We start from the raw sequence: 21,560 nt of genomic DNA, 5'->3' as shown, positions 1-21,560 counted from the left end.
TTTGTTTTTTTAAATCAGTGGGCGGCGACTGTGGGTAGACTGGAAGAACATGTGTCGGCTGACGTCAGCAGAAAAGGCTGGGAAATTGGCAGCAGCTGAGGGAATGCTTGCAGACTGGAGTTAAACCACCGGATCGCTTTCCTGACATGCACTACGGTACAAGGGATGAGTGTGCAGGATAAGGCACCGGCTACCATGCACAGTCAGACAGAATAAACGCTGCCCTTAGACTGAGACATGTCTGGAGAGGACAGAGACCGCCGTGGCAATCCCTGGTTGAGACAGTGAAGCAGAAAGGGGAACTCCAGGGTTCCACTGATGTCTTCAGTCCTAGTCTAACCATGAGAGTGGTCCTCTTGGCCTTCAGACTGATGTGCTTGGCCTGGTTGTGGCCTATAACTCAGGTCAACAGCAGCAACTTTCCAATCAAGAGGAGAAATAAGGAGACTTACCTGGACGAGAACACCAAGCAAAAATTCGGAGGGTAAGTGATAAAGAATATTTCTTGAGCTGTGTGTCCTGTTAGGGGCCTTTGATTGATTTAACACAATGTTAGGTTTGTCTCAGTCAATGTTATTAAAAACGTTTTTTTTATTCTTGTTTGCACAGTTACATTTTTGTTAATTTACTTTAGAGGATTAATATTGAGACTAGCCAAAGAGCAGCGTCAGGTGATCTCTTATGTCTTAAACGTTCTGATTATAAAGGAATTTATTTTGTGTCCTTACCTACAGCACATAGCAAAAATGATTGACCCAGTTAAATCTGTGTTGGTTTTTAATTTGTAATCATATGTTTTGTCTTGGGGCTGAGATTAAACACAGGTTGCATAATATGTTGCTGTTCAATAGTTTTGTGGAATTGTATTTAAAAAATAAAGAAATAAAAGTGAAATCGCAACACTTATTTATTCTCAGAAGATACATAATGATTGTTTGAATTTGTCATCATCACACGTATTCAAGTCCCTGCAACAGATGCGTAAGCTAATATTTGAACTTGTTGGTCCTCAGGCGAGTGGATCTCAAAATGAAAAAGCTTGACAGCACCAAGTCACTGCTCATCAAGTCAGAACAGCTGCTTCGGATTGAAGACCACGACTTTGCAATGCGACCCGGCTTTGGAGGTAAAACACACATCAGTTTCTGTTCCTTCTTAATTTATCAGCCGCCACTAATGTATTCATCTGCCTTGTTTTTTAAACCTGTGCTGTATTTTGTCTGTTGTCTGAAGTCACCCAACTTGATCTGGGTCATTGTGCTGTCTTTGGCATTATGACTCCAAAAAAAGCCTTTAGTGACCTAGATTGTTCATGTGTGAAACAGGGGCTGCTGGCAGTCGTGCAGAAAAAAATAATCTGTCCTACACACTAACTGCGAGGGGAGTTGCATTGTGACATTCGAGGATACCAAATACGTGCTGTAATTTTATTCTCCCAGTGGCAGGAGTAAGAGTTAAATGAAAAGACAGAGAAAGAGCTTGATGTGTAAAAGATACTCCGGCAATCTATAACTATAGCAACATAACCAAGAGCTGGTCCACGAAAAAAGTACATTAAATAAATGTTGATATTTTCCACTGATTTGTGTTAAAGATGCATTTTCTGTGTGACTCTACATTTTGAACATTTTATTAAGTAAAAATCGCTCTATCGCTGAGTATTTCATGATCAAATACAAGGCAGAGGCACTGGAGAGCTCCACCTCATAGCTGGCTGATCGAATACAAACTGGGTCACATGGCGCGTGTCCTTTGCTGTTCCTCACCAATAATAGAGAAATACTTGTTATACAGCATCTCTTTAATGTAATGATCTGTGTGAGAGAATTGTCCGCCGATCGTGCAATAAAGTGAGAAAAGTCAGCAGGTGAGGCATAGCAGCACTCTGTCTCGCCTTTTCTTATCATTTATTAAAATGTATTATAGCGCCAGAATTGGTTTTTAAAGAATGTGAAAATCAATGAATTTGACACAAGAAGAGTGCTCTATACAATTATATAAAAGAAACCTCTCCAGATGAGTCATAGGTCAGTCTTAACAGTAAGCTTTATCAAAGAGGAGGGTTGAATGGTTGCCAGGTTCGGCTTACTGTTTATTTACTACATAACTACTTTTTATCCAAGGTGCGGATTCCTCAGTTTTTACCTTCAAACGTTATACATGTTGCTGTTTACTTTAAAAAAAAACAATTTTCTCTCGACAGACACAATAAAGGTACAATTTAACATCCTACCTCATTTTAGCTATTTCATTTCTTGTGAAGGTGTTTTTAATAATTTATTATAATATATAAGAGATAACTTTACAGATTATTACATGAAAGCCAGGACTACAATAATCACTTTCTATACAGAATGTAATAAACTGTTTTTCAATACTCAAAAAAAATAACCACAGTAATCATTTACTGGTAAATTTGACTCATTAAATCTGGTCTTGTGTTAAACTTCTCTTCACCAAAGACTATGAACACTTTGTGTGTGTGTAAAAACCTTCATAGTGCTTGATCCTGTCCACATGATATAATCCCATTTCACTCGTCTACAGTGAATTGAGAGTTATGGTGTTAGCTTATGATACAAAGAAGACCGGTATTTTATGAGACACAGACACATGATGGCAAGATTTTGTTTAAATGAACAGTCATGTGATGTTGGAAAATGCATATGTAACACTAAACATGAATTGAAGAACCAAAAATTATTTTTATAGTTTATTTGTGGAGGCTATTATACAAAGTAATGATACTACATAAGGTTCCTTGTCTAGTAACACACATATTTGGCAGTTATTTTTTCTTCTCTGAATCTCCTTTGGTTTTTCAATAAACATTAAAGGAACATTAACATGAGATTTAGTTGTTTAATTCATAAAACGAAACAAAAAAGGTTAAGATGTCATCAACTGGCTGTATGTTAGCTAAATAATTGAGATGAAGAGACCTTAATAAAATTGTTCAAATGTGAACGTGAGAATGGTACCTTCTGGATCCAAAGATCTTTTGAAGGTAATGTCAGGTAGAAGCCCCAAACGTTTTCCTTTATTGGGTGTGTTGTACAAGCAAGTTGTATAACACAACCCGTGATATCAATAATATTTCATATCCAAAAATTATTCTAAAATGAATGTCGCCCATTAATATTGAGTGAAAATCCTCATATGGGTAATATACATTGCCTCAGTAGAGATAGATAACTGTTGGCTGTGGTGGTAAACAGAACAGCAGAAAGTGAATATTTTAAATGCATGAGACAGATATTAATATTTAGTCTTAGGAAAAAATAAATTTTACATGATGTAAGGCTAAATCCAACTTGAATGTTTTGGCAGATAGTTCTATCTGAAAGAGGATAAGTCTCTCTCGTCGTCACATGTCCTACATGCTCTTATGTCACATTTGGACTACTTCAACTTTAGCAGCTTGATGACCTCTTCCATATCGCTTGCTATCTCACTCATCCCATCTCTCTCTCTTTCCCTCTTCTCTTTTCCTCCCTCTCTCCCTCCCCTTGGATGGAGAGATGTAAGACAGCAAATTATCTGCTTCAAAGTGAATTTTCTCTGTCCATCTTAACGTTGCATAACCTCAGCATGTAGCTTAATGACAGTGTTTCACACGTTTGGAGCGTTGGTGAAACTGTCATCCTGCTAAAAAAAATTCCGCTCCAGAACTGTGGTAGCAGCTCTGCCGCGGGGCTTCTCCTTAAAACAGGCATCTCTTTTCTGCCTCAACAGGGAGCAGTGCAGGGATAAAAAAAACAAACACCTTAGTGCGAAAAAGCACATATTCAGACCGTCAAAACATGATGAGAACACAAGGTAGGTAGGTGGGCACATGAAATGTCCCAGTCTATGCCTTCAGGTGGTACTTAGCCTTAAGCACTAGTCCAGGATGAATTCAAACTATGTGTAAGATCAGAGGGGGGGTGGCAGAGAATCAGTCGGCCAGGGGGATCAGTTTTTAGGGGGATCTTTAGATAAATATTTAGATAACATTGTTTAGCCTTGAGTCTCTTAGTGGCCTCATGGCAGTTGAATAATTGACAACTTCTCCAAGTCGGTATACGTTTTGAGAAACAGGTCATGAACTACAACCAGCCTACGATTCTGGGCTTTGAGTTTGAGCGTCCTCAGCACATCTCAGATTCCAATCAGTTGTTGAACATTGGGATACACCAGGTATCCACCACCTCCAAACAGTAAAAACTCTGTTATCATAAATCCATATAAGTAGATTACATTCTACATTACTACAACTACATTCTCCACCGAAAGAACTGACCTACACATGATGTTCCACTTGCTCCAGGAATCCATCATGCATCGTTCCTTGGGGACACGAGGGCTTCCCTTTCCCAATTATTTGGGACCAGATCGGCAGTAGTAGAAAGTAGAGTGAGTCTTTGAAAGATCAGACAAAACAGAGAGCAGTGGGATTGGAGCAAAAGAAAAAGCATTGCTCGTCGACAGCTGGAAATAAAGGCAGTTGTCCACCCAGACGACTCATCTGCTCACCTTTTCATAAACCTATTGTAGCAGTAATTTTACCTACACCTGAAAACATTTACTGCGAAAAGGCAAACTTAAATAGACAATCAGACAGATGAACATCACTGTCACATATGGATTTGTTATTGTGTTCAAGACTATATTAATCAAGATGTTGTGATGTAATAAAACAATATCACTCATCGTATTAGTTGCTGACAAGACAGGATCATTCATAGTGTCATCTATGCTTCCTTTTAATTCTATCTGTATGTGGTTTTAAGCTTTGTTGAAAGCTCCACAGTGGGATTTACACATTAATCTCTAGTAGATGTATGGAATCCTCCAATGGATATCATTGTAAAAAACTACTAATGCTTAAATCTATTCTGACCTTTGCAGGTTCAGCCATTCCAGTGGGCATTGATGTCCAGGTGGAGAGCGTGGACAGCATAAGCGAAGTCAACATGGTGTGTGTGTGCTTGGTGTCACGTCTTGTTTCTCTGATAACTGAGTGTTTGTTTCCAGGACTTCACAATGACGTTGTACTTAAGGCACTACTGGCAGGATGATCGTTTGGCCTTCCCCTCCAGCAGCAACAAAAGTCGCACCTTTGACTCGCGACTGGTCAAGAAAATCTGGGTGCCTGATGTGTTTTTTGTGCACTCCAAACGCTCTTTTATCCACGACACAACCATGGAGAACATCATGTTGAGAGTCTTTCCCGACGGCAATATTCTCTACAGTGTGAGGTACATGTTTGATTTCTGAGGATCAAACATATTGATAAAAATACTAAAAGCAAAGGCATATACAGTTTTTAGTGCAGTTTGCTGGTTGGTGATATTGTTCAACATAGCTTACCACTGCCGACCTTTCTTAGTCTAATAATAAAAAAATCAAAGTTGTCTCAACTGTCAAACTACTGATAATTGTTGGATCTCTTGTGTGAGTAAGCCCTACTTTCACATTTAACCCTTCTGATATATCTGGGTCACGGTGACCTTGATTCCCAAGAAAACTAATGTGAACGACCTCCGGCAAGTATTTCTGGAAGCCTGGGAAACATTTGTTTTCTGGCCTTTGGGTCACCTTGACAAGATAGAAGTTAAAAGCGCCAAACACATAACATAACGTCTTAAAATTGACATTCATTAAATTTGTTTCATCATTATTTTAGTTATAGTGTTAGTGTTTCAAGCTGATGATTAAAATTACATTTGCGTAACTTGTTCTTACATTTTGTCTAGGTCAGAGTGAAACATTAAAGGTGAAAATGTTAAACATTGCCTAACAAACAATTATTTTGAACCCATTTTTTTTATTTTTTTTTTTATTTTTAATTTCACTTCGATTAAATTGATAATTTATAATATTGATGAAAACTCACTAATTACATTTAAATGTTTTGGCACTAATTATTGTCTTTATCTTTATTTGAATAAAATATGAGAGTATTTAGCAATGTGTGCCGAAGTAACATTTTGTCCTTTTTCCTTAATGTCATAGAATTAGCACACTTGCTTAGAACATTTTTTTCTTTGTTTCAGTTTTTCCGTCTTATTTTTCTTTTAATCCTCTTTTAAAGCACCTAAACACAGTATATAACGTGGCCTACCCATAATGTTTAAAATACTTTTAAAATAAATTAATGCTCCTGCTGAAATAACAAAAGATGTCTCATAATCTCTCATCATCTCTATTTCACGAACAGATGTTCACAACAAGCTGTGATCCCATCAGATCATGTCAGTCACAGTTGTGGCCGCATAACTGTGATCATGACTGAGGGTGATGGCCTTGTTGGATAAACCCAGCATATCATAGTTGCCATCCAAATAAGACCAACTATTACAATACATGTCAATCATGTTTGATTTTAAAACCTTGAATCTGGATTGTGTTTCAGAATCACCGTGACTGCACTTTGCTCTATGGACTTCAGCAGCTTCCCTTTAGACACGCAGAACTGCTCTTTGGAGCTGGAGAGTTGTGAGTACCAAACTGTAGTCGTTTTGTGCTCATTTATCATTAGAACATTCACATTCCCTCAGTTATACAGCTTTGATTATACAATAGTGTTCGACTGCAGACTATGTGCAAAGAAAAATAAAATAAAATACTGATTTTAAAAAGATACTATACAAGAAAACATATATTTTGGTGATTTCACAATCACGCAATTGCTTTTAGCTGATCAATTCAGTATTTCAGATGTATTTTGCGCAAACATCGAGAATATTATTTAATATTACTACTCTATATAATATTATTACTCTTTAAATCAAATGCTAATATGTTCTTTATTTGCTCCTTTTCCCCAATTCTTACAGGAAAGACATACAATATTAATAAATATACCCTAGTAAACATCAAGCTTCCGAAAATAATTATTCCACAAAGGGGTCTTAGACTTACATTTAAGAAGGTGACTCTAAAACACAATGTTTCAGATCGAAATTGCAATTGATCTCAGAGGAGGTTTGAGGTCTTCTCTCTTTCATCTGATGTTCTTCTTCCCTCTGAGAAAAATCATCCATGGCATCCACGAGAGATCTAAAGGTGGTAATCCCTTCCTTCTCTCATTTCTTGAAGATGCTTACAATGAGAACGACCTCATGCTCTACTGGAAGAACGGGAACGATTCATTAAGGACTGATGAGATTGTTCTATCGCAGTTTTTTGTTGAAGACTTCCAGCCTTCCTTTGGGCTCGCCTTCTACAGCAGCACTGGTATGTTGAAGTCCCTGATTTTAATTTTTTAAAAATACAGCAGAAAACATGTCGTTTATAACTGACCGTATCTGTGGTCTCTGTTCCAGGTTGGTACAATCGTCTCTACATCAACTTCATTCTGCGGAGGCACATCTTCTTCTTCATGCTTCAGACGTACTTCCCCACGATGCTAATGGTCATGTTGTCCTGGGTGTCGTTCTGGATTGACAGAAGAGCCGTGCCTGCTCGAGTCTCTCTGGGTACCTTTGAAATTATAATCCGAGTATCAAACTCATGGCTAAAAAAACAGGATAAATAATAAATTACTGCATTAAAAGAGATGACCTCTAACAGTTGATTTTATCTAGTAAGCGATCGTCTTAAATGTTCACAAATAATCTAGAAACTTTAATTTAAAGTGATGGGAATTCAATGAAAGCATAATGAGTTTATGTCAATAAATATAGAACTTAAGGAGGAACAATTACAGACCATTCACTTAATAGAAATTGTCTGGCTGATGACTTGGTGCCTAAAGCTTTGGCCCTTTGGGTGATGAGTTGGAAATGTGGTTCAAAACTGCCTGCAAACTTCGGTCGGTTCTCCTGTCTGTCTCACTGATCTGAGCATGAAATCACAAAACAACGTATCATCACCCTCTCATGTGTCCACTGTCGGGCCGGCCTGTCAAACACATTTAATACCTCAGGGGATGTGCATCTAGCTAAGGGGGCACATTTAACAGTAGAACTGTTGTGATGGGCAAAGAATGATTTGAGAATCTAAAAAATAATAAATAATAATAGGATAATAAATCTTAACAAGAAATATTTAAGGAAAAAAGGTCAGTTTAGGGGTTTAACGTTTAAAGGTTATCAAAAAGTATTTTTTTCAAAACAAATCATAACAAATAACTAAATTTGTAAAAGTGTATAACTTTTTTTTATTTAGAAATATAAATTATTAAAGGACTATGGACAGAGCATGTTGATGATATTGAAACACTTAATTTAAAAGCCTTTTCTTTTATTTAATGGGAATTATGTACAGTTATAAAATGAATATTTAAGATTTAACATCAAGCTTTAGTAGTATTCCACCAACATCCATCAACAAGTCAATCTAGTCGGTCAAACAATCCTCCTTCCTTTTCTAGAGTGAAAATGTTTGGTTGCAGATCCAGAACCAGTTGAAGGACAAACACTTCCCTACAGGCAAGAAACACTACGACTGGCTTCTTGTGCAGTCGGTGGTTCAGTGATACACACCCAGCCTGTGTGTGTCTAAGTTTAGTGGCTTCCTCAAGACCTACGTTCAAAAAATCGTACTCACCTATTTGGGTCTTAACCCAGGACTGTTCTGTCTGATATGTCGTCTGACTTTCAATTCATGGAAAAAAGAATTGGGGTCAGATATAAAAGTCAGAAACAAACATATAAAGACATGATTGGTTAATGTCACTATTTTCCTCCTCAGGTATCACGACCGTTCTAACAATGTCCACCATCATCACTGGCGTTTCCGCCTCAATGCCTCAGGTGTCTTACGTCAAAGCAGTAGACATCTACTTATGGGCTAGTTTCCTGTTTGTCTTTCTTTCCGTCATCGAGTATGCTGCCGTCAACTATTTCACCACAGTGGAGGAGATGAAGAAGCTCAAGAGGGCAAAGGTCAATATTATTAAGTTGTACTTTGTCATCATGAGTTCAAAAAGCTTTTGACCCCAGAGAGGAATCCGCTCCAACATCTGGAACTTCACCATGTGCTCTCCCCTGATACAGATACCTGCTTCCTACAACGCCACGCAGGCCATGGCATTTGACGGCTGCTTCCATGACAACGAGATTGACCTGACCTCTTTCACGGAGATGTCCAGCATGCCAAATACAGAAAGGAACACGCAGACGCGGAATTCCACCGCGTCGGCCACCACAGAGGGCATGCGGCTACGGCCCAAACATCCCATAATACAGAACCTCAGTTTCATCATGAGCAACAGCTACATGATTGATTCCTATTCCAGAGTCATATTCCCACTGGCCTACTTGCTCTTCAACATCATCTACTGGAGCCTGTACACATAGAAACAATCTGGTGACTCAGCAGAAGAGCGAGAGCAGCATAGACGCCACAGAGCCTCTGAGTCTTTGCTACCCATGATGAGACTGCGGGTTCATCAACATCTGAGGGATTCTGATCCTTTACATTTCATTAAGAGACAAAGTCATGTATTAGTCTGAAAAAAAATAAATAAATGTTTGCCTTTGAGGTGTTTGAATGTATGTATTTTTGGATTTCATTACCGTGGCTTAGAGGTGATTTGGGGGGATTGACACATTATTTACATTTCTGTTTTTGGCTATTTTGTTCATTTACCGTCATTCCATTCATTCTAGAATATATTCTGTTTTTACCAGCACTGGTGTTTGTGTCGTTCTACTGTCATATGAAAGACAACTTGTTTAAATGCCATATAGTAATTATTATGTATAGGAGATATACTAATATTTTTCAAGGTTATTTGTTTTATTGCCGATGTTTATCTGTTGTTTTCTCAAAGGCTTGAACCCTTGTGTTATCTTTGGGTCAAGAATGTATTTTTGGTATCCATTTTGTTGCCTCTGGGTCGAGGTGAATAACCTCCCTAGCTTCCAGAAATACATATGCAGTGGTGGAGGTTGTTTATCTTGACCCAGAGACAACACAAGGGACCCCAAAACATTTTTGTGGGCCTTCGGGTCCATCTTTACCCTGAGAAGGGTTAAGGTTGTTATTATTGACGATGGGTAATTTGTTTTTTCCCTGTAAGGTAGCGTTAAAAATGTTAAATCGAAATTTGAAGGTGATATTTTTCATTTACTTCAAGTCACTTTGAGCATAAATCGAGGAAGTAACTGTTTTGTACCTGTGCCTTCAAAGTACAGTTAAAACAACTTGGCAGGAAATGCTCTGAGTCTTGAAGAACAGGTGCATAGTAGTGTGACACTGATGCGTGACTTCTTCTGACGCAACAGCAAATGCCAAAAGTCTTTAAGCTGTTGCCATGGATACGCTCGATCATTGTGAATAGTCCAGAGACACACCCTGAGGCACACCTGCCGACAAACTACATGAAAGGAAAATTGCAACAAAAGAATAATTCAATATATATTTGTTCAGTTTGTTTAAAGATACTTAGAATTTTGTTGAAATGTCGAACAAATAAATATGAGACTCAAAAAGTTAAGCAAGTAAGTAAAGCACCGTGGACAGAAAGTTCCTCCCTTTCAACGTGACGCTCTGTAGGTGTGACTCAAGTTCCCAGTAGAATGACATTCATAACAAGTCACGTCTGATCAGGCCACATTTCTGTCTCTCATTGGTTTTCAAAGTTTCAACCTTGGATTTTGTTTTATAATGTTATGAACGGAAGAAATGAAGATAAAGTTATGGACGTCTTCTTTTGCGCCTCTGTGCCCTGCGACAGGTAAAACCGTTTACCATTTTTTAAACCATTTTACCATTTTACCATTAAAGGGGAATTTCCTAGTTTTATCAGAGGGTTTTAGGCTTTATATAGTTTGCATTTAAATGTACATACAGAATCAAAATAAATAATAAAATCCTCAAAATTGAAGATTTATTATTATAAAAATTCTCTGTTTTAAGACAGAAATGTGTTTTCAATTACTCCTAATCACAACTATTGTTGTTGGTCTTTGTGATGTTAGAACTTTCTTGTGAAAACACCAAACTAAAGGAAAAAGTATTTCTGAGCTAGTTGTTGACATTTTAGTATGTATTATTGTAATAACTAAAAACTAGTCTAAAAATAACAGTCTAGTAAATACTTTATGTAAAATGTAACTTTACTTTAAAGTAAAGCGACACTAAAAGAAATTTGATCTGAAAAAGATTGTATAGCATTTAGAAATGTTCAACGTGAGCGTCGATCAGATATCAATTTCAAGATTGGCCCCCTTGTTCAAATAAAATTGGTAATATGGAGGAGGGGCTTCGACAAAATCTTACTTCATATCGGCTCTGCTCTTTCAACATGACTGCGGCAGTCACAGTTCATAAATAAACGTAAAATGTCAAAGTGAGCTTATGAGGCACGTGTTTGTTACAGGATGAAGACACAACATCTGAGTTTGCACGTCGTTTTTCTGGTCGTCCTGCTGGCAGGTAAGAACATCATGGAAAAAACAACTTGTTAATTGAAGAATGTTCCTGGTACACTCATATTATATGTCTCTTGCTAAACAAAAGAAGGAACATGTTTGAAGTCGGATGCGACACAACTGTCAGTCATTCCATCCTGGGTTGCATTAAACCTGTTGTTCCAGTTTGTTTGCTGTCTACTTCCTTTACTCTACAAAGACAGTCCAGGAAGAAAAGTTTTGATTTGAGTCGATTTTTGTAATTCCAGAATCTTGTTTTGATTCTGACTGATATGATATGATAACATTTAAAGCACATTGAGGTGCATTGTAGGAACTGTGCACAAGAAATAAAGGTAAAAATGAATTATTTCTCCTCATCAGGTTTGACCTCTGCTACCACTGTTTCCCCTGCAACACCACCGCCAGAAAATTCAGGTGAAACTATTTAAAGAGTATTTTGTTTTGTCTTGAAATTAAAATATGTATATATATTTTTAAACATTATTGCTATAATATGTGACACACTTTGTTTCAGTTGTTTCTTATGTGGTACCATTAGTTTCAAAGAAATTGTATGCAGAATAATAATAGAACAAGTCGTGTTGAACATCAAATTGAAAATATGAATTGTTTGGACTTTAAGAAAATAAAATTAAATATTGTTATTTCTGTCTAATTTGAAACAAAAATATTTATTAAAGAGTTTGAGATCATTGTGTATTGCGTAAAAAAAAAGGTGACTTGTTTTCTTTGCAGTGTTTTACTTCCTTCAAGTCACGGTTGATGTAACAGGTAAAAAAAAAAGTGAAGAAGATATCAAATCATGGGTGAGTCAGGAGGTTGAAAGTGAAGTATGCCTTTAAAAGTACTTTTAATTAAGTGTTTTTGGTGTAAAGTATTGTACTTAAGTACATTTTGAATCAGAAAAAAATTAAAACAGGAAAAACAAATCCCCGCTAAGAAGGAGTATCTGATGAACGCTAAGGAGAACTAGCACTGACGTTTCACAATGGAGCAAAATAACTTTTATATTGCTGACATAAATACAATCACATAACCTCTTTGGTGGATGTTAGTAACTCACTGTTTCTTTCAGCTAGAGAACGTGTTCAAGACAAATCTGCAGAACTGTGACCCTGTTGATGAATACACCACTGTTATACCTACATCAACCCAAAGGACGTTTAATGGCTCAAACCTACCCACAACGCAGACAATGGAGAAGCACTCCACAACTAGAATATCAGCAACAACGGGAACACAAATGCATAATATTAGCTGGTATCCAACCACAACCAAGGAGAAACAAACAGATGCTACAACCAGTGGTTCAGCAACGACAAAGACAAAAACCTCGATCACATCCCAACGTCCAGCTACGACAAATAAAAATACGCCAGTCACATCCCAACGTCAAGCTACGACAAATAAAAATACGCCAGTCACATCCCAACGTCAAGCTACGACAAATAAAAATACGCCAGTCACATCTCAACGTCAAGCTACGACAAATAAAAATACGCAAGTCACATCCCAACGTCCAGCTACGACAAATAAAAATACGCCAGTCACATCCCAACGTCAAGCTACGACAAATAAAAATACGCCAGTCACATCTCAACGTCAAGCTACGACAAATAAAAATACGCAAGTCACATCCCAACGTCAAGCTACGACAAATAAAAATACGCCAGTCACATCCCAAAGTCCAGCTATGACAAATATAAATACGCCAATCACATCCCAACGTCCAGCTACGACAAATGAAAATACGCCAGTCACATCCCAACGTCAAGCTACAACTAACAGAAAACAAACCATCCAGACAGTAGTTCAAACACTGGCACAACCTACTACAGTTGAGACCAGGATCATCACAAAGACTCAAGTTTTCACAGATGGTGGTGAAGAAATCGTGTTAACAGGAAAATCTAACAATGGGAGACCTAAGACTGAAAGAAAACGTCGGGAAATTCGTTCGAAAAGGGACACTTCAATTCAAAATAGGTAGGAAAAACCTTAAATGATGCATTTTGTTGATTAAATCAGAAAAGAGTACCAGGTCACATTTTAGGTTAGGGGAACAATTTCTTACATCATACTTGAAGAAAGAAGAAAGTTAGGTCAGAAAATGAAACTAGTTGTATGAAATGATCAAGACATGTTTGTGGTTCAATGCTACATTCACATTTCCCACTGTTTCTTTCTTTTACACCAGAAACACAGCTGCCCTATTTCAAGTAAGAGACAAAACTTCATAATGTATTTCCATTATAATTGCAATGTGATTGTCTTTTTTTAACAGGGTCTTGAAGTGACATGTAACCAGACTTTAATACGGTATCTAAAAAATGTTTATCCAATCATTTATCATTTTGTATTCTGATTTGCATTGCAAAAACTGCATTTGTTTTGTCGACTGACATCAGAGATACCAACTGTACCGTGACTCTTCAGCTGAGTCAGCAGGTACTTCCTTGTTGCCTCCTCCTAACCCTCTGTACAGCCAGCCGGGCCAGCGCTAACATCTATGTTGTTGGAACGAGAGCCAATTTATTGCGTAAGTGTTCAATAGATGATTTTGCAGCCTCTGTATTTTTCAGCGTGAAAACAAACTTTTTTATGTCCTGACAGACACAGATGCCTGCACCACTGACTCCCCAGAGGAAAAAGTTTGTGCTTATACAGGACAATCTGGTGCATCTTGGTAAGTTTGAAATTATTTTCTCCATGTTCTTTAACCACCAACATATTTGTGAATTTTTCTGTGTTTTGAACAGTGATGTTTCTCCATCTGCCTACGGTCCTCCTCAGTGCACAGGTTACTCTTTCTTCATCAAAGTACTTGTTACTGGGAATTATTTATGCCACCTACTTTCCTAGTGAGATCATTGATCTCAATGACATTTCAAATGCAAAAAAAGAGGGAGTTAATTGTTTGAATAAGATACCAAATGCGTTTGTTTTCTCCTAGTAAATACACAAAACCTCACCTGTCAAGGCTATTCTGATGATCCTGGTAAATATTTGCTGGTTGATTATTTAGCAGTTCAGCAGTAGTTTAATGAATCTTTCTTCATTTTTAGTTGCATTTTACACCATTCAAATCTCAATCACGACCGCAACCAACAGTTCCGCTTTATCAGTGGTGAGTAAAAGAATGATGATTACGATTTGTTAGAAACAGAGAATTATTTATTCTTGATATATTTATTTAAAATAGTGCCTTAATCCGGCAGATTTCCAGTCTTCAGTCCTACTGCCCTCCAACAAAGTAAGTATTTAAAGGGATTTAAAAGTGTTCTTAACATAAAATCACCAACATCAGAATAATCTCCTCACAGTTCCTCGTGTCGATGGGCAGATAGATTTAAGGTGAGGAAATTAAAGGTTGTTCTGATGTGAAGTGCTTTTACAGTCTATTCAAAAATGCTCAATTTTGTATAATTAAGCTAATTTAACTATTAATTAAGCTTTTATTCCTTGCTTTCAAAAGTACCATATTCTAGTGATAACAACTGTCTATGATGTCATTAAGTTGTATCATACTGTCTCTTAGGGTGTGATCTCTGAGTGTGATGGAACATCTACAAAGTAAGACTAAAAGGATGTGCTTTTAAGCTCATAGTTAGACCAGTTAGACCTTATAGATTGTCTTTTTTCATTTCAGTCCTGGAATTTGCCAAATGATCGTCAGTTTTTCTGGTGCAGTTCCCATCTGCAAACTGTCAGAGGCTATAATCAGTCTTTTCCGGTCTGAAGACGATATGGATTTCGATGGCCGAGTGAAACGAGCAGGTTTACATAAATTAAGGCCATATTCTGACAACATAAATGAAGTTTGTTTTGAACGTTATGTCTTTTCTCCAGCTGTGTGTATAAATTCAGAAGACAGCAGTGATCTGTCATCCATCTGGTCCAATGTTCGTTTTACACCTGATCCATTTTGTTCAGAGATGCAAGAATCTTTTCCTTTTTCCAACGTGAGCTGGTGGGTATTAGTGGCTTCACACATGCATGTTTTGCTTTTAATAGATCTTAAGATGCTGCATACTGAGACAAGGCCCAGACAAATTTAAACACCTCAACATGTCCAGAAATGTTACCAAAAATATATATATTATTTTCGAAATTAAAAGAACAAAAAAAACACAAGTACTTTGTCAAAAGTTAATAGATGTCGAAGAATTAAATAAAAACAAACAAAGTCAGGTAAAAAAAATAAAACCTACCTTTAGAGCCTCCTCTCAAAATAAAACATCAGGTCAGGCTCAGGGCAACGTGTAGTCAACAAACTGACAGTGAACACAAAGGCCAGCAAAAGACTTTGAAAAATGATATGGAACCAGTCTATGTACATACACTTCAATATCTAGTTTCATTCATATATTTATGTATTTATATTTGGAATAGTAAAAGAAAAAAATAGACATTAGTAGTCATTGTAGTGGCACTACTAGGCTTACTGTCAACATACAAGGACACAAGTGGATTTCTGTAGTTTACATTTGAGTGAAACCCCCAGAACAATGGGTCTTTTTCCACAGTACAACATGGGCAGCAGTTCTACAGCTGAAGGAGGAGTGTGATGCGACAGCGTCAACCACCATCAGCCCTAATGTCACTACAGTCCAAACATTTTCATCCACACTGAACACTACAGCAGAAATGCTGAATGACACGGTTACTTCTGGGAACTTCACAGGGAATGCAACTACGCCAGGTGTGTTGTTGTGCCTCACAACTCGTCTTTTTGGAAGGAGACACAAGTCTTACTGCTGATGTTGTAGCCCTCAGCAAAGAAGGTCAAGCTAACGCTCTGTTGGAGCTGACCAAGGATGTATCAAAGCTGAATTCTGCTCAGGTGAGTCAGTTGATATCCGCGCTGGAGGGTCTCTTGGCAGGTCCAAACATCAGTTTGGCTCTTGGAAACATCGCAGTCAATATTGTCAGCAATCTTTTGGACGCCTCGCCCGAGGTCCTTGCCGATTCCTCTAGCAGGTAAAAGTTTACTTTTATCATTTATAATTTATCGCACTTTGTCTGCCTATTTGTCTGTTTCTTATATCTCATCACCTCGTCTTGGCAGAATGAACGGAATCGTTGATACTGTGGGGCTGAAGCTGATCCTGACAGATGAGGCTGAAACTCTTCTGTCACCATCTGTAGCCCTTTCTGCCAAACCTACTGATGGAACCAATTTTCCACAAACTTCATTTTCCATCTCAAATCCCAGCAATATTCAGGTAGAGTTTCAAATAAGCATGGATAATAGTAGTTTCAGATTAGTCCTTAATAATGTTTATGAAAGCAATACAGAAGCCAGTACAACATCTTTATGGTCTCAAGATGTTGTTTCTTTTGTGCTGCAGATACGTGGATCCGTATTCAAGGATGCGAGAGACTCGTCCATCGCTCAGGCCTCGATCACGCTGCCATCGACCATCACCCAGAATTTGACCTCTGAGCAGCAGCTGCTGGTGTCGAGAGTCCATTTTAATTTCTATCAAAAAAACACGACATTTCAGGTCAGTATCATTTTAATCCCAAATAAATATAGAGAATTAGAGAACATTTACCAATTTACGTGGGAATGTGTCTAACCAACAACGAAAGTGTTTGGTGGAAACCCACGCAAGCAGAGGCAGAAAGAACAAATTCAAATGATAATAGAAAGTCTACACTATCTTCTTGCAAGGGATGAGCGCGAGTTCTGTGTGCTTTTAGTGAGTCGCTGCTCCCCTCTGGCGGCTAAACATTTAAATGCAGGTTATAAAATGTGTCCAAAAGGAAACGTAAACAAAACAAGCGATATAGTAAATTTATTCATTTATTTTGAAGTGCATTTTCTTTTTGTAAAACAGGACAGCTCTCTAGGAAAACGAAGGTTGAACAGTGGAATCGTGTCCGCAAGTGTGGCAAACCTGTCAATCTCAGGGCTCAGTGATGACGTCACCATTTTCCTGAAGAGCATCGAGCCAGTACAAGTGAGTTGTATAAAATAAAACTCTGAGATTATTCCAAATCTTCGATCAAGACAGAAATGAAAAGTCAAAACGGGAGTTAATAGATATCAATTCATCTGATCGACAGGCCAATTATGAGTCGCTGTGTGTCTTCTGGGACAAAACGTTAAATGGTATGTTTTTAAACTGCATCAGTCAAAAACATCAATTAACACATAGACATTTTTTCCGTTACTGCAGATGGATCAGGAGGATGGAACCAAAATGGCTGCTATGTCCGGAGCATGACTGCCAATGTGACGGAATGTGGTTGCAACCATCTCACTAGTTTTGCCATCCTTCTGGTCGGTAACTATTTCTTCATTAACGTTTTTGTGTTTATTTTTTAAATTTCTGTTCTAGAATCTGGCCCGTCTTCCTGTAACCAGTCGTCTCCAAGCAACAATTCTAACTTTCATCACATATATTGGCTGTGGAATCTCAGCCATTTTTTTGGCTATCACTCTTCTTACGTACCTGTCCTTTGGGTGAGTATTTGTGTGACGGTGCCTAACCCACTTTGATTTAAATATTCAAAACATTTTGAATCTCATCGCTGCAGGAAGCTTCGCAAAGACATTCCTTCCAAAATTCTGATCCAGTTGTGCCTGTCGCTGCTGCTACTGAACCTGGTCTTCCTGGTCGACGCGTGGCTGGCTCTTTATGTGGACGCCGTGGGCCTCTGCATCTCCACCGCCTGGTTCCTGCACTACTTTCTGCTGGTGGCTTTCACATGGATGGGTATCGAGGCGGTCCACATGTACTTGGCTCTGGTCAAGGTCTTCAACACCTACATCTCCCGCTACATGGTCAAGTACTCCCTGGTGGGCTGGGGTGTCCCCATGCTTGTGGTCATCATCGTCATCGCCATCAACAAGGACCACTATGGACTTGTTTCCTACGGGCAATTTGATGACGGAACTTCAGATGACTTGTGGGTCACTTATATGTTCAATAATGTTCAATCATTTTTAAAGAAACTGCTTTCATCTCCAGCTGCTGGATCAGAAATGACATTGCCTTCTACGTCGCTGTGGTGGCCTATTTTTGCGTCATCTTTGTCTTCAACTTCATCATGTTCCTGGTGGTGCTGGTCCAACTCTGTCGGATAAAGAGGCAGAACCCCCACAACCAAAAGTACCGCACCACGCTACAGGACGTACGGAGCGTGACGGGCATCACGGTCTTACTGGGCCTCACATGGGGATTTGCTTTCTTCGCCTGGGGGCCAGTTAACCTGCCATTCATGTACCTGTTTGCCATATTTAACTCACTTCAAGGTAACTTTTAGGAAGGAAAAATATTCCAAAAATTGCTCCAAAAATGATTAAGAATAACATTTTTGCCACATTTATAGAAGTTAAAATAAGTGAACTTTCACTTTTTCCTTACATGAACAAAAACATATACACAGAATATGTTCAACACACCTTCAGTTAAAGTTGTAGAGTGTAGACTGTAGTGTTCTACTGAGTCATAAGTGTTCAACGATAAAACAAAATTACAGAAAATATGAAGAAGTCAAATTTGTTAAATGGTGTCATCATCTTCCAAACTGACCAAATTCTCTTCAATGATAAATAAAGCCTATCAGTTATTGTTGTTCCTTTAGGTAGATCCACATTCACAATAGCTTTTCTTATAATGCTTTTTTTTCTTAGGTTTCTTCATATTTATCTTTCACTGCCTGGTGAAAGAAAGCGTGCGTCGGCAGTGGAGAACATATCTCTGCTGCGGAAGAATGAGACTGGCAGAGAACTCAGGTGATCTACATTTTAATTCACACCAAGTCTGTGACATGTACCACAGTCCATGATCATACGAGGCCAAAGATGCCTCTCGATTGTCTGAGGGAATCACTGGATGAGTGAGCCATCTAAACATAACAACCCTTCACAGAGTGGAGTCGGACTGCAACACAGAAAACCGCCAGGAGGTCCTCAGTGACCAGAGGGACTTCTCTTCCATCCTCAGAGATGTACCAGTCACACAACTTCTCCAATTCCTCTTCCTTCCTCGTGAACGACAGCGACCCAAGCCGCGGCATCGGTGAGATGAACACATTGAACCATGTGTACAGAAAACCCGTTCAGCGGTGACTGTTACTCTAGCAAGGAAAAGAAATTAACTGAAGCTTTGATCACTCATGTTATAGGAAATCCACTGGAGGACAGAACGATCATAGCAGATGAAGACCGCAGTGATGATGTCATCCTCAGTGAGACAAATAGCCAGAACACAACACAGCCAACATCCTGACAACAGACTAACACTGACGTAACTGCATATTGAATATATTATTTAAATATTACTTTAATGAAATGTAATCATATTTAACTTTCACAGCATTCCCTACTGACCTTCTTTGCATGTTCATTGTGACCATTATTTATGATATTAAATATATTGTTATATCACCAGAGCTTTTTTTATTTAGTCATTGCAGCAGTTTAATGGATCTCTTTATAATAGATTACACCTACAGAGGTGTACTTAATTTTTTTTGGTATCATGAAGATATTGGGCAATCTAGGAAGTGAGGTGGATATACAACTATACTTGTTAATACCAGGATTCACTGTCAAGTATACCCCCGATGATGTGGAAGTAAGCCCCCAAATGTTCCAGCCTCCTGGGCCAAGTACCTTTCCTCTGATGGCATCACTGCAGAGCAGCGTCCTGAACACACGTGTGAAATCTTGACTCTATATGTCACATTGATACCCAAACAAAAAGTAAAAAAGTGTCAAATAAAATGCTAAATAAAACAAAACACATAGAGAAAACGTCTTAAATGCACATGACACATGTAAGTGACATGGAAAATTAAAAGTTTTACTCCAGTCACTTACCACAGACTATTAAGTCACTTGAGAAAACCAACTCTATTTTGTTTTAAATAAATGTCACTACATGCACGCCTGGTGAGAGTGCTCAACCAGATCTCATTGTTCACGCTCTGGTTTTCTTTTTACACTTGCTCAACTTGTGCACAGCGCTACATCGGGAGTCTGTGACTCTAGTTGTATGAAATACCCAGATTGCCAGAATTAAGTAGTACTAGTTGGGTCAGCAGGACTGCACTTAGTGAAGATGCATTTGTGTAACTGTCACATGTTCAGACCTAGATATTATTTAAATTACATTTATATACTTTACATGGCTATTATTTTAATGGAAGTGAGCTAAATACGTTTAAAACGTAATTTGAAACTACGATGTTTTGTTTATTTTATTTATACTTTGGATTTTTCTGACAGAGTGAAAATGACGTCATCAGCCGGCGCTGAGAAGTGTGCGGTCCTGTGTTTTGGTTTTCGCGTGAGCTTCGTCCGATCGTCCCATTTGAAAGTGAAGTGGAAAAATAAAGTTTCCAATAAAAGAGGTGAAGTGTGTTCTGCTTGAGGGTGCAACACACACAGAGAACGAATGACTTTTTTAAAATAATTTAAAATCACTTCTGATGTGGTCTTGACACTGGTGGTGGTTAGTTTGCTGCGTATTGTTAATGTTTTTAAATCATGAATTAACTACAATTATTAAACCAACACTGATGGAAGGAAAACGGTAGAAGAATATTCTAAGAAGAACTAACAGCAGGTGACACAGATTTAAATAGTATAGTCAGTGATGATTGGTCTGCTCTAGTCTACGGAGGAGCTGCGATCATTTGATTGGATGATGAGCTGCAGCATCTGTCGGCAGGTAGAGTCCTGAAGACAGAGTCCCTAACACTCGGTGAAACAGTTGTGGTCCGTGGGGAGGAAACAATCTTCCTGATTGAACTTTCGCCTAGCCTTCTTTAAAAAGTCTATCGCTATTTTTTTTATTTTGAATACACTTTAATTGATAAGCGAGTTCCTGTCTGCAGTCAGCCATATCAGACCGGAAGTATTTTCGGGGAAAAGTGCTTCTATATCGAGGGGCGTGGCGTTAGGTAGAAATCAGGGGAGAGTGATGCATTCATTGTTCTTGGATATACGGGGGTTAGAGTTGCGGGTGTAAGTAACACTTCGCTTCGGGCACTACTAACGCGATGACTCTATGAATGCCTATTTGAAAGCTTAGAGTACATTTTTTTTAAATAACTGGATGATTTCAGGGCAGTTTTTAATCGTACCACACATTAAACTTTATATATATATATATATATATATATATATATATATATATATATAAACGATCTTTGTCTATAAGATCTTTTTTC

General features: G+C 38.2%; 2 protein-coding genes across 4 annotated transcripts; both read left to right on the top strand.

Moving 5' to 3' along the window:
• The first annotated feature begins 230 nt into the window (after positions 1–230).
• On the top strand, positions 231–9,291 carry gabrr3a (gamma-aminobutyric acid type A receptor subunit rho3a). Of its 2 annotated transcripts, XM_087807682.1 has the most exons (9): positions 231–484; positions 1,014–1,126; positions 4,891–4,958; positions 5,017–5,240; positions 6,398–6,480; positions 7,084–7,221; positions 7,311–7,463; positions 8,680–8,873; positions 8,985–9,291. In XM_087807682.1, the coding sequence occupies exons 1-9, from the start codon at positions 342–344 to the stop codon at positions 9,285–9,287; spliced, it is 1,419 nt and encodes a 472-aa protein (XP_087663808.1). In that variant the 5' UTR covers positions 231–341; the 3' UTR covers positions 9,288–9,291. The 2 variants fall into 2 exon arrangements, with proteins under 2 accessions (XP_087663808.1, XP_087663809.1); XM_087807683.1 differs by lacking the exon at positions 7,084–7,221.
• A 1,236-nt stretch (positions 9,292–10,527) lies between these two features.
• On the top strand, positions 10,528–20,629 carry LOC148066818 (adhesion G protein-coupled receptor G2-like). 2 transcript variants are annotated; one of them, XM_087807377.1, is made up of 30 exons: positions 10,528–10,669; positions 11,315–11,370; positions 11,730–11,783; positions 12,105–12,175; positions 12,445–13,355; positions 13,567–13,588; positions 13,654–13,688; positions 13,778–13,908; positions 13,983–14,055; positions 14,129–14,169; positions 14,323–14,367; positions 14,435–14,496; positions 14,588–14,622; positions 14,693–14,723; positions 14,908–14,942; positions 15,019–15,146; positions 15,219–15,339; positions 15,896–16,071; positions 16,139–16,349; positions 16,438–16,594; positions 16,721–16,876; positions 17,213–17,335; positions 17,442–17,487; positions 17,555–17,658; positions 17,717–17,841; positions 17,916–18,287; positions 18,350–18,633; positions 19,015–19,116; positions 19,253–19,402; positions 19,509–20,628. In XM_087807377.1, the coding sequence occupies exons 1-30, from the start codon at positions 10,605–10,607 to the stop codon at positions 19,610–19,612; spliced, it is 4,026 nt and encodes a 1,341-aa protein (XP_087663503.1). In that variant the 5' UTR covers positions 10,528–10,604; the 3' UTR covers positions 19,613–20,628. The 2 variants fall into 2 exon arrangements, with proteins under 2 accessions (XP_087663503.1, XP_087663504.1); XM_087807378.1 differs by lacking the exons at positions 10,528–10,669; positions 11,315–11,370; positions 11,730–11,783; ... (3 more) ...; positions 13,654–13,688; positions 13,778–13,908 and having other exon boundaries at positions 14,001–14,055; positions 14,572–14,622; positions 19,509–20,629.
• The last annotated feature ends 931 nt before the right edge of the window (positions 20,630–21,560 follow it).

This window comes from Callionymus lyra, chromosome 14 (assembly GCF_982586985.1).
Source record: "Callionymus lyra chromosome 14, fCalLyr1.hap1.1, whole genome shotgun sequence".
Taxonomy (NCBI): Eukaryota; Metazoa; Chordata; class Actinopteri; order Syngnathiformes; family Callionymidae; genus Callionymus; species Callionymus lyra.
The sequence above is the reverse complement of the archived record's forward strand: the minus strand, read 5'-3'. Positions and strand labels throughout refer to the sequence as shown.

Excerpts from the sequence above, each read along its gene's own strand:
- gabrr3a (XM_087807682.1), top strand. The coding sequence starts at position 342 with ATGAGAGTGGTCCTCTTGGCCTTCAGACTGATGTGCTTGGCCTGGTTG. Across the intron at positions 1,127-4,890 it reads AATGCGACCCGGCTTTGGAG|GTTCAGCCATTCCAGTGGGC; the intron begins GTAAAACACACA and ends TGACCTTTGCAG. Across the intron at positions 4,959-5,016 it reads GCATAAGCGAAGTCAACATG|GACTTCACAATGACGTTGTA; the intron begins GTGTGTGTGTGC and ends GTTTGTTTCCAG.
- LOC148066818 (XM_087807377.1), top strand. The coding sequence starts at position 10,605 with ATGAACGGAAGAAATGAAGATAAAGTTATGGACGTCTTCTTTTGCGCC. Across the intron at positions 14,368-14,434 it reads AGGCTATTCTGATGATCCTG|TTGCATTTTACACCATTCAA; the intron begins GTAAATATTTGC and ends CTTCATTTTTAG. Across the intron at positions 14,943-15,018 it reads TGTGATGGAACATCTACAAA|TCCTGGAATTTGCCAAATGA; the intron begins GTAAGACTAAAA and ends TTTTCATTTCAG.